Raw genomic sequence first — 19,065 nt, 5'->3', positions numbered from 1 at the left:
GACATTCAGCACTTTTACGTGTAAACAATTATTATCACGATAGTTTAAAATACGCTTATTACTGTCAGTAAATCCATGCACGTATACAGGCGTTATTAGTATTTCACGTTAATAACCAATAAAGCTAAATTAAATCTTACAGAATGATTTTATTACTAACTATATTATTATGTAGTGATACTGAATATAGATATACTTGAAAGTAGTAATATTACAGTCCGATTTCAAGTAATAGCATGTCTATATAACCCTCTCTATTATCAGTACACTGGTTAATTCAAGCAAATATGCACAACAAAGATATACCGCGTAGTTATACACTACAGGGTGTGTCGAAGCGGCCTGTCCCGTAACGTATTACCTACAGGGGGCTTCGTAATGGGATAATACGCTTAGTGGTTAAGGGGGGTTGATAGCGCAGTGGTGGGGTTTTAGTACCGGGGAAGGGGTTTCATTATGTTTAAGGTGGGACATAGGTGCGATTAGAGAATATGGTGCAGCTAATTATTGCAGGTATTAAACTGACTACCGCCGTGTTTTAGGAGGATGTCATATAAACAGATTTTATGGGAGAACCTTACGTTAAGTGTACATAGTGTTTTGAATACATGATTTAAGTTACCTTTAAACAGATGTAACTAAGTTTTTGCGAGGATATATAAATTTGATTACTTTGCGCTCTCCATGGAGCAGAGGTTAGAACGTTAACCTCTAGTTTCAAGGTTCAATATTCAGTGACTGCCGGAAAAAAATTCAAGCATATTTTACCAATACTTATGTTATATGAGGGTGGGTCAATAATTCCTTAGAAAAAAGCATTAAAACAGTTTTTATTTTTGTATTTTTTTTTATTTCTCAACATAATCTCCTTGGAGCTCAATACACTTGGTTAGACGTTTCTCAATTTTTTTTAAACCGTCAGAAAAATAAGTTTTCGGAAGGTCCTCAAAATAAGCATTTGTCCGATCGATGACTTCTTCAATTGAAAAAAAACGTTGTCCACTTAGCCATTTTTTTAAGTTTGGGAAAAGGAAAAAGTCACTGGGGGCTAAATCTGGCGAATACGGTGGGTGGTCGACCAATTCGAACTTCAATTCTTCAATTTTAGCCATTGATCGTAAACATGTGTGAACACGGGCATTGTCCTGATGAAAGAGGATTTTTTTCCTGTTTAAATGAGGCCGTTTTTCTTCAATTTTGTTTTTTAGCTGGTCCAATAAAGATGCATAATAATCCCCTGTTATTGTTTTTCCTTTTTCCAAATAGTCAACGAAAATAATTCCACGTGCATCCCAAAATACAGTAGCCATAACCTTACCAGCTGATTTTACGGTTTTCGCCTTCTTTGGACATGGTTCGCCTTTCGCAATCCACTGCTTTGACTGTTCTTTCGTCTCGGGAGTATAGTGGTGTATCCATGTTTCATCTACAGTCACAAAGCGACGAAAAAATTCATCCGGATTGCGTTTCATGAGCGACAACAGGGCTTTAGAGGCCACCACCCTATTGCGTTTATTGTCGACTGTGAGCAAACGCGGCACCCATCTTGCAGAAATTTTTTTCATGCCCAATTTGTCATGTAAAATAGAAATGACGCTACTTTTTGAGATCCCTGTAACCTCAATTATCTCACTCAACTTTAATCTTCGGTCACTTAACACCATATCGTGGATTTTATTGATCATTTCTGGTGTAGTCACCTCTACAGGACGTCCTGAGCGTGGTTCATCCTTTGTTGATGTACGACCACGTTTAAATTCATTTAACCAGTTATAAATAGTTGCAAGTGAAGGAGCAGATGTGCCGTGAACTAAATCCAACTCATTTTTTATTTCCTTTGCTGTTAACCCTTTTATATTAAAATGTTTAATAACAGCTCTAAACTCAATTTTCTCCATTTTTTGTAAACAAGCAAATTTTTTTTAAAATGTACGAGAAACACACAACAACCCGACCAATCTGATTGAAACTTCGCAGCATACTGAATCGGTAGTGCCGCTGCATGAAAACAAACCGCTTACAGTACTAGTCGCGCCACCTGTCGGCTTTTCTAAGGACTTATTGACCCACCCTCGTATATTATATATCGTCTCTGTTCTGTCAGTACACACTAACTGGATAATACTAGTTTTGAGTAATTTGACTTTGAAGTTTTTAAAATGTTTGAAATGGTCTATCATGTGGGTTTATTAAGTAATCGTAAAAAGGATGACTTTACAATAAAGACTGTTTATTTATTAAGAAGGTTTCCAGACGGTAAAGTTTGAAATAAGGAACATTTTGGTATAACTAACTCAATATGTATTTTTTTCAAATTAGAATATTCTGCCAGAACAGTGACGATATAATATATTATATGGATCAAAAACATGAAACCAATTTACAGTAGACTTCAATTTAACGGATTTTGGATATAACGGACAAAATATCCGATCAGATGTGAACATTGTATGTTTGTATGATAATTATGTCATACTTATTTGTTTTCATTGTATTAAGAATACATATTACACGTAATATTATTGTTAGTTCATTTTTTTAAGTTCATTAAATCTTGCCTAAACCAAACTATAATAGATAAAAAATATTATTCTATCTATAGAATATCCAAAGTTATGTATGATTTAATTGCATAATTTTAGGTATTTTATTGATAGACGAGTATTTTTTGACTATAATCTATTATGGCTTGGTTTTGGCAGGGTTTAATTGATTTTTAAAAATTATCTAACACCATCTGTAAATTGTAGTCTTAGTTCAATAAAAACAAATACCTATGACTGAAAAAGTTTAATATAAGTACACTATTTATGGTGGATCTTCACAGCCTAACTCCACCCTTCGCTACTGATACCTACCTAGTAAGGATAAGTTTGGTGTCGACTGCATATTTAAATAAAAAATGTATGGATTGGTTAAACTTTAATTTGTTAAATGCCGTATGCCTATTATTTCACATATTATTTCTTCTGTACTGAGAAAGGCCCTTTACACATGACCATTTTAGACGCATATACGAGTAGAGCTTCTAAAATGACAATGTGTAATGGTTCTTTAATAGTCTTATAACGATAATAACATATAGAATAAATCAACTCAATAATTATGTACTTAATTGTAATTTGAAACAATACACAATAGTAAAAATATGCACATAATATGCTAAGTAGGTAATTATGTACTTTCATCAATCAGCCTGTTAATAACCATATTTTTCTAAAAAATATATGTAGTAAACAATATAAAATATATAAAATATCAAAAAATATTTATTTGTTACACAAAAAAAAAAACATAATATTATATTTATTAGGATAAAAATATTTGCACCGAATGCGACATGAACAAGCAACCATTGCAATCCGGGTGTTATGCAGCTTGTACAATTGCATTACACTTAAAATCAAATCCTATTCAGTGCAAATGATGAAAAAAATATACTACATTAATTAATCTCCTGAGTATTCATTTGAATAAAAAATGGTGTAAATACAAAATAATAAAATTATTAAAAACTATATTATGCAGTACAGCGAGTGCCGTACCAATCGATCTCTAAGCAGTGTTTCCCAACCGCCAGTCCTCAGAATTTTTCTGCGGGTCCATAAATAGTTGTCGCCTATTTTTTTTATATTGTCTATGCCAAAAATTCCAAGCAAATCGTCTTTCAAATGTATATACAAGTCGTATTATTTTTCATACACAGTGTCTCAGTTTTGGATATCACTGAAAGAAGAATATCCATTTCTAAGTTACAAAACCGTTAAATTATTGTCTGGATTTTCGAATACATAAGAAAGTTGCAGCAGCAAATTTACCTACTTAACTATTTTTTTGAAACTAAATATTTTTTTCTCAAAATTCCATAAGTTCTAATATTAACAATTTATTTACTTAACGGTTTTTGGTTATTTCAATTAATTAAGTATATAATTTTCATGTTGTATTTTATCAAGGTGTTATAGTATGTGTGTTATGTCTATCTCTAATAAAATAAAATTTAATTACAGTGAGAAAAATCTATTTCTTATTTTTACCGGTCCACTGGTGTAAAAAAGTTGAGTAACACCGCTCTAAAGTATAAAACTTTAAATAAATAAAAAAATTAAAGTAACTTAAAAATAAATAATAATAAAAAAATGATAAGCGGGTACATACAGGAGACGATGGGCGGCGGCGGAGACTCACCGGGCGGCACATAGTGGGCGAACCCTGGCAAAGGTAGCGCGTAGGCGGGCTGCTGGCCGTGCTGCGAGTGATGGTGGTGATGGTGCGACGAGGGCGGATGGAGCGGCTGCAGTTGGAGTGACGCTCCTTCGGCGCTCGGGGCTCTGGAGGTCGGGTGAGGGTCTCCGGCGCCCGGGGGAAGGCCTGGGCTGCCGGCTAAGGTAAATCCACCTCCATCGCCACCGCCTATCAAACAGAAAACACAATATTATTTATTAAATCAATAATAATTTTTCGCGCACTTTTTCATGTTTTGGCAATGGTCTCATTATTTCCTCTTTCAAGTTATTCCTGACGAAAGTCTGTTGTGATGGGTACCTTAAGTCCCGTTTACATAGTTCACTTTTGACGATCATCGCGGAGGAATCATCCGCAATGACCCGCGTAAACGCTCATTCATCAACGAATCATCCGGAATCAAAAGCGAATGAAGTTGAACATGTTCTATTTTGGATCATTTTTTGATCATTGCGGTTGATTCCGCGCATACGCACACGCCACGCATGCGCACTGAGTACTGTCATAATATTTACATAGGTACGTAAACTGTCATTTTGTATATTTGAAAACAAAATTTGATAGTACATACTGATTGTAATAAACAGAGTGTTGTTTTGTGGTTCTTGGTTGCTGTTTCTGTGATTTCTGTGTTTGCTATTTCACTTGACGCCATTTTGGAATGAATCGAGTATTTCACTTTCAGTGACACGTGTAAACAAAAAGTGAATGTTTGAATTCAATTCCCTGCGGAGGATCATCCGCAGTGACTCGTGTAAATGACTTGATAAAAAAAAACATTTGAATTCAATATAGACTTCATCTGACATTTAAGCTAAATTTGGAAATAGGTAGCTATATTATTCTAAATTCACGAGAGGCCATTTAGCGTCGGGTTAAAAAACGTTTTTCAGCGGATTGAGAGAAACTGTTAAAACCACAGGTGATTTATCTCACACGCCACACCTGAGGGATTTAGGGAATCTAATTGATACCAGGTGAATCTTCATTGCGTCTTTTTAACAACGGTTAACCAATAGTCCAAATAACTAAATACTTATTTGGTAGATTATTATGGCTAAATAGCTATCTAACTAAAACTACACTGTATTTACTTAGTATCTACTTACCGTTCATTATAAGGTAGGGTAGATATTTCAGAACACTAATAATAGCTAAGATTTATTTTGTTGTGGAATAAGTCTATATAACATGCTATTATTGTTACGTAAAATGTATATTATCTATGTTAAATAAACAGATTTAACTGACTATTTTTAGCCACAATTTTACCCATGGCCTTTAAATACCTTTAAGCTGCAATTACATTATGATCACGTCACGTAGGTACTGTCACATGCTGGTACGGCGACAAGTTTAGTCTATGGTTTCGTCATTCCGCAGAATATTTTGAATGATCACTATCTCTATAAATTCAATGATGGTGAGTGGAAACTCTAATCAAATTTTATTATTATTATTGTTCTGGTGATTTTGGCAGATTTTGCTAACTTGAAAATGTTCGTTTAAAGATTCAAAATGTGCTACAGGATGACATTTTAAATACCAAGAAAAACGACATTACCTACACACTTTTTCCCGTAGCGGCAGCTTACTGTGACAGCACGTGAGCATTATAACGTGATCATAATGTATTTGAACCTTTATTCCCAGTAGGTAGTGTCATTGTTTACATTGTTGACAAAACATACCTATATAACCATTTTCATAGCTACACGTAGAAAACTGATTGATATGCGAAACAAAATTATTATTTCCATGATACTAAATACTTACTCATATACCTCCAATTAGGAGGTGAAGATAGTAGGATCTTGTGACTCCCAACTACGAAAGAGATAAACAGTAGCACCATAAATTTCTCCATCGATATGAATATGAATATGTTGTGTTGTTTTTTTGTTTGTTTGAAAAGCACCAGCTATTCTTAACGGTTCTATAAGTCAACTTTGTACATTGTACAATATTTCAAACAATAAAATTGCAAAAGTAGTGTTTTGCGGTTATAACGAATCATTAGTGATCACGCTTTTGCGGCCGCGTCCTTGAATCGTGACCTTCATAGGTCTTGGCATAACCTCCACAAGAACAGTTAATAAATCGTGACAAACAATAATACAATATATACTTATTCCTAATGTAGGTATATTTAGTAATGCTAGTTTTAGATGTGCGGCGCCAATCTGTTTTATTACCATGGGTTTTTAATGAAATCAGCAACTTAAATTTATTGTTTAATAAATATATACTAAAATGTAAAAGTTTTTAATTTACACAATTGTTCCAATAAGTGCTATTTATTAAGTATAGGAACCTAAGATTTTATAAATAATTGAATTATTAATGTAAGTAGGTACCTAATAATATGTCTCCCATATCTACATATCTCTAGGTTAATAACTAAACTTAGGTACATCTGTAAACGTTCACCGTTTTAAATATCGTAATAGATAGAGCATTTTTCCTTACCCAAACTCGTTCCGATGGGCGGATTGTAGAGGGGATCGTAGGGCGGCAAGGTATCTTGGGCGGGGGCGGCAGGGGGAGGGTATCCACCGCCCCCCGTAACGCCGCCCCCTGCCCCCGCAGTCTCGTAGTAGGCTGGTGCCCCTAGCTCTGACAAAAGCTTGTATTCGTCTTTTAGGCTCCATTTGTTCGAGGACCAAAGCTGGAAAGCAAAAGGAAAATTTATTCGTAATTAGATGAAAGTCAACGTACATTATTAATAATATTTTTATAAGCCATCTGGTTATGTTAGTCGTAGGTTTCAGTTTCATTTGAATTAGAACACGTGACATTCATTGATGGCATGTGGTGATAACTACAATTCTTTAAAAACAAAAAACAATTACTTTAATTAAAAAAATCTGTTAAGATATCCGCAGTTTGTAGAGGCTATTCCGCTATAATGATCTATATTAAAACAGTTAGGGGTATATTATATTATGTATGTACGTAGGTACTAGGTACAGAGCAAAATAATTTTGTGGTTGGTAGATATAGGGTAAAACTAGATAAGTCGAAAAAGCTAACTTCACATGAGAGACTTCTACGTGTTTCTATAAGATGGTAAGATGCCATTGTGACGAAATGCAAACAAATTAAATACCTACAATTTTACTGTCACACTATAAATACAAATTTATGATTTAGTCAATTTGAATGAGTAAAACAACATTATACAATTAACAACAAACTCAATGCGAAAAGAGTTATATTATTGTTTTGCAGTACATATATATTTTAATTGTTATTTTTTACCTGATGTTGATGAAAAAACAAATGTTTTTAAAGCAAATTTTTGACATATTATGACGACTTATCCAGGACACCACAGATAAATTATTATTGATTTTTGCTTCACAGTCGATACTGTGTATTGTTGGTACGTGTGGAGAGTTTTAAAGTCACAAAAATACGAACTATATCATTGTAAAAACATATATTATAAACACGATGAAGACGTACCTAGTGCCAAAATGCTCGACTTTACACTGTGGATTATTGTCAAAAATCACATGTTAATTTTATGTTTTGTTGTGTTATAAATTCAGATCTACTGGGTTGCACTTAGACCAAAAATAGGAATTAATATTTTTTTATTAAAATATAATAATTTATAACTATGCAATATAACCACAGCTTTGTAATCGTAAATGATGTCGCCGTAATATTTTACCTTAGCAGGGACGCAAACCGCAGTTAAGTCAGGTTTACAAGCGCAGCGAAACATTAATTACAAGGGGGTTGGAGGGGGGAAATGAGAAGGAGGGGAGTTTAATGCAGCGATTCTCTCTGGAACAGGTGTATACATAAGTATTATACCGTGAACCTGTGAAATCATGGTTGCTAAGCAACGGAAAGATTGTACCTTGGGTAACTTGGAAAGGGAATCATTGATACTTTAAAGTAAAATGTAAAATAAATGTCAAATTAAACCAGATTATTTGTGAGGATTATTTTTGATCGAAGATTGAACAGAGTGTTGAAGAATTTAGTTATTATTATTATGATATTCATCATCATTAGTTCCACAGCTTAATGTGGATTCTGAATTTGTCAAACAACAGACTGCATGTTCAAGGGTTTTCCGCAGTGAAGGGCGGGAGGGTATTGTTCGAGTTGGAATACCTATGTATCCATAATGATATATTATTGATTTTTCAGGCGGAGGGAAGGGGCGAGGTTAACCAAATCTTGCAGGCATCCATTGACTTTCGCATTTACTCCACGGATTCTGGCACTTTATTGGGTATATACCCAATACTCAGATAATCCGCACTTTAAGTCTAAGGATATACACAATGTACAGTTATAACTACTGGTGCTCACGTCCATAAATGGTCATCGACTGCGCGTAACCTAAGATCCGAAGCACACTACAAGTTGCCTTGCGATGAGCCCGTGGCGCGAGAGGCATAAAAAGTACGTGCCGTTTAATTATTTTTTCTTGCAGTATGCTTCGCCATCAACGGCTATAATTATATTGATCGTTAGGCTATCCGCTCACGCGAATACTCAAAAAAGGCGAGACTGAAATTCCAGTAGGTATATAGCAAGACTGGAATCTCTGTTTCAAAACGTCCGCGACCGAAACCAAAGAGACGTGACATGCTAGTCTCCCAGTCTCTCAGTTTCCAGTCACCTATAAAACAGTGGTACCAATAACAGTAGATTTGATGAAAAATCATGTTTTATTACCAAAATTTGTAGCACTGAACTGAACTAAACAAGCAATTGCAAGCAATTGCAAGCAATAACAAGTCAATACTTCAAAAGTTAAAGATGAGCGAACCGATTTTTAATTTAAAATATGTGGCAGATATTGAGAAATACTCCTGCCTGTATAATAATTACAGGCTGCCAGAATATTTCCATAAAAATATTGTGGAAAGAGCTTAGACTGAAGTAGAAAAGATAATGGGTTTGAGGTTATGAGATTATTAGGTTTCAGTAGCGCCATGTGCGAAGCATCAGTCACCGGCCAGTTTATGAGTTCCATCACCAACCAGTTCTAACCAGATTTTAGTTTATGCGTGAGCGGATGGCGTTGGTGTCTGTTTATGTCGTCTGTGCTTTTTTGTCTTTCAGACATGCCACGTTAGGATGTTAACGCAAATATGTATCGGATGTCCCTGATGATTGTACCATTTCATGAGTACCAAGGGTCTGACACTAGCAGAATGCCAAGAAAAGTTTGGGTCCAAACCGTTAAGAAGGCTGCCTGACTTAGATCAATCAAATGGTTTACCACAGTGATCGGTAAGTATATTTTATAATGCATCCCGGCCATACAATAAGTTATATAATATTAACTATAGCTTTAAAACTTACATTTGAATAAAGCTGATCGCCATTGTAGTGACTTCTTTGTCGTTTGATATCTTCGTCGGATTGACTGCTATACTCTCGGTTGTCTTCTGCAAAATAAATTAAACACAATATTATTATTTACTCTTATAGCACTAAACACATTTCCAATATTGCAAATACACATCGTCAGCTGAATGCAAAACTATTCTAACTGACATTTGAAAATTTTCAAGAGAGAGTTTTTTGAAACCACTTACTGAAATTATTTATTATCTTTATGGATAAATGTATGCATCATATTTTAGTAGGATTATTGATGAGAAAATCGGTGCATAGACTTGTCTATATAAATAATAAATAACTGAAGTAGGCTGTTTCAAAAAAATCTTCTGCAAAATATTTCAAATGTGAGTTAGAATAGTTCTGCATTCAGGTGACGACATGCAATACTGCTTCGCAAAAATATGTGATGAAATTATACCACGTTTACACGTGCATGAATTACTGCTGACAGTACCTACGTATTGTTGCAGCCATAACAAGAAAATGCACGTGTAAACATGTTATCATGCAAGTTGCAAGATTGAATATATGAATCAAAAAAGTTCGGAAGCTTTTGAATTTTCACGTGACAGTTGGGATTTGTTCTATGACCTAACTGCGCCTGCGCAGTTGAACGATAGTGGCGAACCTTCTGGTAAAAAACGATTTTCACGACCTGTCAAATAGTAATAAAAATGACAACATCGCGTCTCGATTATTCTTGAAGAATGAGATTGGCGAGATAGTCAGAACTTTTACGTGTAAACAGTCACTATCACGATAGTTTAAAATACACACTATTGCTGCAAGTAAATCCATGCACGTGTACAGGCGACAGGTATATTTAAAACCTCACTCACGTAAACCAAGCATAATATATTTTATGTCACCACCTTCGTGTGAAATTTAGCACGAAATAATCGTGACTATTTTTTCAAATTTATTGTAATTCCAATAAACTTGATTGAAACCCCATTGCTATAAATAAAATGTATTTATTTTATTAGAGGCACCCGTTTGAATAATTCAACTAATACTAATATTTTCAAAAAACTATAAAATATATTTAAAATTTAAATCTCAATCGCTTCCTACTCCTTACGATTTACCAATTAAAAATCCCCTCATCCTCCACTTGATTGTAATTTGAAAATTTCTTCAGGAGTTTCTTGCATGTTACATTATATAGCTTTTTTCTATCCTCAGTATATTGACAATAAAATTATAAAGCTCATTATGTGAGTAAAGCAGTGTTGTCGTAAAACGTTTTTTATATGTGGTGAATACCAAATGATAAATATACAGGTATGTATTATACACAAGTTGTACTACTAATTACCTATTAGGTCGCTGGAGTTTTGATGATAATTATTGATCCGGAAAAAACTATAATCAAAGTCAACTATTTTAAAGCCAATTTAAGCAAACTAAGCCTCCATGAACAAGTTTGAAGTGGGGATGGATAAATCTTGGGATAATACGCAAGTTCCAGAAAAGTTTTCTTTGTGGAGCAGTTTAATTCGAAGATTTTCTTAATTTAACCATTTCAGTGTCACCTACGTATTGAAAAACTTTGCCTGCATTTTAATTCAATAAATAATACCAGGTAGGTATATATTATAATTATATTATATGGGTAAAGGTAGGCTGTTAAGATCCGACATAAATAGTGTACACTAAACTTTGTCAATTATACATATTATTTGTTTTCATTGAACGAAGACTACAACGTGTCGATAGTGTTTGTTAATTTTTAAAATTCAATTTAACCCTGCCTAATCCAAGCGATAGTAGATAATAGTCAAAAAAACATACGTTTATCTATAAAATATCTAAAGTTATTATACCATTAAACATTACACATATAATTTTAGATATATTGATAGAAGAATTTTTTTTATAGATTATGGTTTGGTTAGGCAGGACTTACTGAATTTTTAAAAAACTAACCAACACAATCTGTAATATGTATTTTTTATTCAAAGGAAACACATAAGTATGACTGAAAAAGTGTGCACTATTTTTTTCAGCCACTCATAGCATTCGTAATCTATTGTGGTTTGGTTTAGGCAGGGTTTAATCGAATTTTAAAAACTAACCAGCACCAGCTGTAAATTGTATTATTAGTTAAATAAAAACAAATAAGTATGACTGACAAAGTTTTGTGTGCACTATTTATGTCGGATCTTAACAGCCTACCTCTCCCCTTCGCCACTGCTATATATTTTTGTTTTTCAGTGTTCCACTATATTTATTTAAATCTTTACCTACTAGTATTATGTCGAAGTATTTAAAAATAATATTTAGAACAATAGGTTACTTTTGACGTCTTTGTGAAATACCATTTTACATTCATTCTACAGCATGTAAAAAATATTAAGTTGTTTTTTGTAATATTAAAATTACTCTAAAATATTAAGTCTAGGTATTTATAGTACTGAAACCGTTAAAGCCTATTCTAGAATCAGAGTGTCCCAAACTCAGACCCAAAGTTGGTTCCAATTAGGAAGACTTTGGAATTTATTATGAACAGTTTTGCGAACGAAAACTTACCCACTCTTTGAAAGACAAAAGGGATAATAAATGTAGGGTGACCAACAAGAAGAATTTACAAAATACTTCTTACAAGAGTATTGCAAGTAAAAAACTATAGTATTGTTAATTATTCTGCTAACAACGTATCTTCAGGCTATATTATGCATATCCATCCACATAATATATGATATATCTTGTATATTCTACAATATCACGTAATATGATATATGAATTATATGAATTTATTTATTGGGGAATTGATTATTAACTAATACACAGTTTTTCAACACTTGAATATTTCCAACATATTATTCTGTGAGATTCTTATACCTACTTACAAATTTAATAATGGTATTTTTACTATACTTATATTGTTTACTATATTGACAGGTGAAAGCCAGGTAAATAAAACCGTTTTCTACAGAATAATATGAAACTTGTATCAGTTAGTATGTCATCAACATCAACCTGTTTCATCCACTGCTAGATTAAGGCCTTATTAAGCTCTCTTCAGTCTTATCGACTTCTTGTTATTTCTAACCACGTAATTCCACCGAACCTTATTATAGTCCAGCAGCAATTCTGTCTACCAGCTAATGCAAGAGGCCCAGTTAGGATATAAACAACAAGTCAATAATAACGCAATTTGATAAGCATTTCATGTATGACCTACTATTGTCGTAATTATATAGGAGCTTCGTAGCATAATTAGTTAATGCACAGATTGAAGCGACACCAATGGTTATACGGGTTCAAATCCCGTCGAGTTTCGTATTTTTTTTTTCAAATATGATTTTTTCTAGTGGGTTTATATCTGGGGTGTTTTCAATTTATGTATGTTCAATATATGGAATGTTACATTCTTAAAATCTTGTGAATTATTTATTGAATAAAAGAAATGGTTTATTAAACAACATGTATTTAATTGAAATTATTAAAATAAGAAATCCATTGAAGCTAACTTATTACCTACTGCCGGCCCTTTGAAATCGGACGTAACTATGTGAACTGGTACTAACGGTAAGTAGGTAGTATTTTTAAATGATTTTTTTAAAATATATCCCTAATATGTTACGTTTGTAAACCACTCTATTATATTATGCGTTGCTGAGTAGATATATGTATAGTTTAAAGATAGTAAGCATAGTCCGAAAAGTTCGAATAAATTCTCTCTGATTTCGAGCAATGTAGTGCTGGCTACAAGAAACTTCTTCCTACATCTTGTTTTGGGAAGAACATAAATTTCACATAGCCACGTCCCCCCATGCTGTGACTGTTATAATAAATTTGGGAGGACCTTTTTTCCAAACATATATATAAGTATACTTATATTATATCACATAGTTATGCATATATCTATAAACTCTATTTGTGCGTATATCGAGGCTGCATCGTGAAAATATACACAATAAAACAATAGAGAACAGTTCATTTTTAAATAGTCTTCGCCAAATATACATTTTGTTAAATTATGTTAAAATATTTTTTTACTGAAAAGAATGTTTTATATTTTATTTGGTAGGTACTGTTTCGGATTAAAATTGATTAATAATTATTGCTATGCTATATTTAAGTCTTAATATACCAATGTTGCTCCTATAAGGTTAGAAATTTGTTTGTTTTCTATAGTTTTACAATACTCCTTGCAAAAAATACCATACAGTAATTTTGGTCCATATTCACGTTTTATTAATATTTTTTTTAAAGATTTTTACAGATCAGTTAGCAATGTCTTTTTAAGCGTACGAAATCGGTCCTAATCGTTAATCAATTCTGTGAGTAAAGTAAGTAATATATGGTATTGTGTTTTATTTTAAAGTCCATTTACAAAAATATACAATATAAACATTATAATATATATAACGAACATTTATATATAGATATGTATATGAATCTAAAGTCACACATCTCCTAACCACTGAATTTGAGAGGACTTTATTCTACTGATTTTCTCATATATTGATTCGGAAAAACGTGCCATATTATACATTATGAAATTCTGGATTAAAGTATTCATTGCCTAATATAAATTATTGATGCATTCTATTTGTTGATAATAACATTGACAAATGGCTCTATTCTATACACAAGGCGGCTATCGACGGCTATCGACAGTAGTTTATCATATTTATATTGGGTAAGTTTGATACTTTCATAATATTATCATAAAAACGTATCTACGTAATGCATTACACAATATTATTATTATTTAACTATTAAGAATGTAACATTCTAATTATTGACTGTATATAATTTTAAAAAAGCTTTAGAGAAAATATATTATAACCAATATAAAAAAAATATTTTGAAAAAGTAAAAGAAAAAGTATATGCAAGGGCACACTTACCCGCTTTGATTTAAAATACAAATATAATATACAATAGTAGCTCAATTTGGAAAGCGTTTCAGAAGAGTATTAAGGGCCATTAATTAAAATTTGTCACAATTAAGTATGGCGCCTTTAGTATAGTGGTCTATGTGCATGGGCGCGAAATCCGAGAGACGCAGGTTCGATTCCTGCGGGGTATCTTACTTTTTCAAAAAAGATTTTTTTCTATTTGTTATAATATTTTCTCAGAAATGTTTTCATTATTATGTATGTAAGTACAATATTATTATTTTAACTTGGATTAAATTGAAAAAAACAAACAAAGATAACAACAAATTTTCGTAGATTAGGTATACCTAATATAATATATAAAAAAGTGAAGTGAAAATTATATACCTAGCTCACCTGGGTCATCGTGTCTCTTCCTGCGATGATGCGCGAGGGCTGCGCTTTCGAGAGGGGGAATTTGACTGGGTGCGCTTCCTGCTCCAGTGACGGATCCACCTCCCACTCCGGCTGGCTGGAGACCCAGGATACCGCTGATGCTGTAACTGCCTGTACTGCTCACTTGTTGCTCACCAACAGTTACTCCGGAATGAGTTATAACCTGAAGACAGTAAGGTAATGAAATATTATTTTCAGATATAGATATATAATAAACTTGAAACAAGAGTAATTTTTAATGTAGTGTTGTCATAGTTTTTTAAAATTATCTATTTATTAAAAGTAAATCAGTTGTTTTGTCTAAAAAAATGCTGTCATAATTAAAGCTTTGACTGTCATAAAAAATATAAATATAGCTATAATTCTCAAATAATTAAAATTTTAAATCTATAGATAATCATTGAACAAAGCTAAGCAAATAAACGTGGGTTATTTTTGGTATGATTAAATATTCTCATAAAAATATATCAATACTTAAGTAAATTTATTTATTGTATCAATTTTGTTCTTAATTGAAGAAATATCGTATTACTCATAAAATTATTTACTATATAAATAATATTTTGTATTGTATTGATTAATAAACATACTAAACCAAGTTGCAATGTTTTAGTTATAACATTGGCAATAGTTGTAGATATTCCATAAAAATAATGATCGGTGTCTAATAACATGGAAAAGAGTAATATTTATCGTAAATTGCTTTGAAATTAGGCACCTACCTAATATATATTAATATATTATCCATATTATAAAATATTAATGTATTCATTCCAGGGCTAACATTAGGGTTTCGTTTAAATTAATAATACACCATATTTATAGGTATCAGTGATGTTTAAGAATTGGTTTATATTAATGACTATATCCTATTTGAAATGACGCTGTTTTAATCTTCTTCTTCCGAGAAATGTGTCGTATTTAATTGAAATTATCGACGTCTTTGTATTTACCGAGACGACTGATCCATGCGTCTGGTTATGCCCATCCTGGTGCTCCTGCTGCGACTGCTGGTGGACGTGTTTCGCCTTCTCAGCAGCCTTGTTCCTCACGATCCTGGAACCAAAAAAACACACATTACAAATACTCCACAAAAATGGTATGCTTCATCTAACCTAGGTACATACCCCATTCACGAAGAAAATAGAATTTCTGCAAACGATTTGTAAATAAATCACTCGTATAACGGCGGGTCACCAATGACAGAAGAAACAGATACACCACAGTAAAGCTTGATGTAATCTATTCCTTAATATTTTTAAAGAAATTATTTATTAATTCTGGTATCGGCGTGTGTTTTTTTTTTCTCATTTTCTGACTAGTCGTAGAGATTATTCTCAGAGATATTTAGAGAGAAGAAAAATCACACGGTGAGAAATCAAAGAGATACCATAATAATTATGATATTAATTCGATTTTTCTTATCAATGTTATAAATATTGTGTGTCCATAATATTATATTATATTTATACTTGGACTGACATTAAAAAATTTAAAAAATCTTTTAAGTGCCTACATATCCATTATAAGTACCTATTCATATTGAAAGAAAAAAAGAAAATCAGTCGAAAGAGAGTGTATACATATTATTATGTGCATTTTCTCACAAAATACACAAGTCAAGGGATCCGGACCGCCCCCAAGTTTTAATAAAAAATATAGATATATTTGCAACAATATCATGAAATAACTTTAAAAGTCATCATATTTAGACATTGATGATTGGTAGATTATACAATAATTGAAATGTTTACTCTAGTGGCCCCACTACAGCCAGGCTGTGACACGAAACTGTAAACTTCAATGGTAGTGCTAGTTATTGCTCGTACTTTGGATGACATATGGTAAACTATTTGTAGAAAATTATGTTTGTTGCATATTGAAATAAATTGTAATAATTTGAACGAAATATGTAATCGAAAATTTTCATTCTGCTAGCACTATCATCATAATTTCCAATTCAGTGCCGCGATCAGAATATAGTCGGACAATAAATAATAATTTACGTATAGAAAGATTTTCTTTGAACACCAATAATAAAATAATTAGTAAATATTTAATATGGAATGGATAAAGCGGATTTTTTTATTAAATTGTTTACTAATTTATTGTTTACAGAAATTTTATTTTCTCCGTGAATAGAGTAAAGAAACAGTGACATACTTTGCCATGTCAGCCGCCATGTTGCGCACCATCCTGTCAGATTACAAAAAAACATATAGTTAATTTATCAATGCATATGTAATATATTATAATATGTAAAAATTTAAATGACAGCAAAATGAACACTTTTAGTAAAAAAGGAAACAAGGTTTATAGCATACTTATGGACTAAGATTGTCAAGAATACATAAATAAGTACCTACATAATAATATGTACACTGTAGAATCTAAGGAACAATGGATATTATATCTTCGTGTTTAATGCGTCAATGACATTGAACTACTTTACAAGCTGTTTGTTGGCGAATTAAAAATCGGGCGATTCAGCTACTGCAATTGTGATAGTGACACACAAAACTTTCCATTCACTGAGAAGCCAACAAGCTAGCGACTATTTTGACAGAACGTAGTTCGTTTTTTTACCGGGAGGTCGCTACTACGCTCTACTTCGCAGACGCAGCAGGCCCACCGTGTCACCGAGTAAAGTTGACCGGCTTTCAACTTTTCTCGGTAGATTGTTTACAATCTGCTTGTTAGCTTGTTCGATGATGACACTGGGCGACTTTACAGGCAGATTGTAAATTCGCTAACAAGCAGCTCGTAAAGTAGCTCAATGTCATTGACGCTTAAGACCGACTACGATGGTAACGCTAGTTATTGATTATCTTAGAATTTAAAGGTAGTGAATTGTAAATGAATATTTTCGTTTCAATATTTCGTTAAAATTAATTATTGTAAGTATTGCCATTTTACAATAATCATCTTTTGATACATACCAGTGACGAAGGGTGGAGGTAGGCTGTTAAGATCCGACAGAAATAGTGCACACTAAACTTTGTCAGTCGAACGTATTTGTTTTCATTGAACTAAGCCTAAGACTGCAATGTGTGGATAGTGTTTGTAAATTTTTAAAATTCCATCAAGCCATAGTAAATAATAGTAAAAAAAATTATTTATCAATAAAATATCTAAATTATCAAATTAAATAATACTTCATTTTAGATATTTTATAGATATAAAACTATGTTTTATCGATTATGGTTTGGGGTAAGGAGAGATAGATAATTTAATATAATAATATTATATAGATAATTAAATAGATAATTTTGTATTAGATATACAAAAAAAATCATTGAAAGTTTAGATTAAAACATGACAGTAAGAATAACTATCTACTATTAAAATATACCACACGTAGTGGATTTGTAATAGGTATTATTGAACTCTGCATTAGTAACTATTCCAGTTTTTTTCTTAAGAAAGGGGCACACTCCATCGACCACAGTAATAAAATATCTCCCGAAAGTTATGTCCGACGTGTGTCTCTACATTTATACACGGTTTCCCTCTCCATCGGCACACTCCTGTATAATATTTTTCTTTTATTATATTGTCGCGAACTATTGCACCCCTTTATAATAATAAAACACTTTAGATTCGCTTTTAATGTGATAGATGGCGAATCGAAGTGCAAAAGCGCATACTATTATTTTTTTTATATTTGTAATAATTATCATTTTACATCAGACATCAGATAGGTAGTTGGTAAAAATAAAGCATAAAACTCAGTGTTCATATTGCTCAAGAAAGTACAATCGCTGTACATCCGGTGGTATCAGGATAGTAGAAAACCTCCGGAAGATAGATCAACAGGCCGCTGGATCGACAAAATAATTAAATAGTTTTATGAAGTAAGTGGCAACACTGATAACCTAGAACAGTGGAATCAGTTTGAAGATGCCTTCATTTAACAGTGAATAGATTTAAGTCGACGATTGTGGGGAGAATATACTAATTTTAATGTTATTTAAATTGATTTTTTCTCATTCAATTATTAGTATTTTACCACGTTTTTATTAGCTCGTATTCTTGTTTGTCCAGTACAAATTTTTTTTTGTTTGTCCAAGATTTGTATTCGATAATGGAAGATTTTTAACTAACTTCCCGACTAGCTAGACATTTAAACTTTTAGAATATATCAGAATACGACGACA

At 32.5% G+C, this 19,065-nt stretch overlaps 1 protein-coding gene across 1 annotated transcript in view; it reads right to left on the bottom strand.

Annotated features, from left to right (window-relative positions):
- Positions 1 to 19,065, bottom strand: part of LOC147067478 (uncharacterized) — a 135,750-nt gene that overhangs the window by 9,566 nt on the left and 107,119 nt on the right. The window contains exons 5-9 of the mRNA XM_085953609.1: positions 15,862 to 15,964; positions 14,870 to 15,071; positions 9,580 to 9,665; positions 6,715 to 6,913; positions 4,159 to 4,413 (exon numbers count right to left, since the gene is read on the bottom strand). Of these exons, the coding sequence (XP_085809735.1) occupies positions 4,159 to 4,413; positions 6,715 to 6,913; positions 9,580 to 9,665; positions 14,870 to 15,071; positions 15,862 to 15,964 (845 nt within the window). The remainder of the gene's footprint in view (positions 1 to 4,158; positions 4,414 to 6,714; positions 6,914 to 9,579; positions 9,666 to 14,869; positions 15,072 to 15,861; positions 15,965 to 19,065) is intronic.

This window comes from Rhyacophila brunnea, unplaced genomic scaffold (genome assembly GCF_057557595.1).
Source record: "Rhyacophila brunnea isolate RB1 unplaced genomic scaffold, BYU_Rbru_1.0 scaffold_4, whole genome shotgun sequence".
Classification (NCBI taxonomy): domain Eukaryota; kingdom Metazoa; phylum Arthropoda; class Insecta; order Trichoptera; family Rhyacophilidae; genus Rhyacophila; species Rhyacophila brunnea.
Note: the sequence above shows the minus strand (reverse complement) of the source record. Positions and strands in the feature narration are given on the sequence as shown.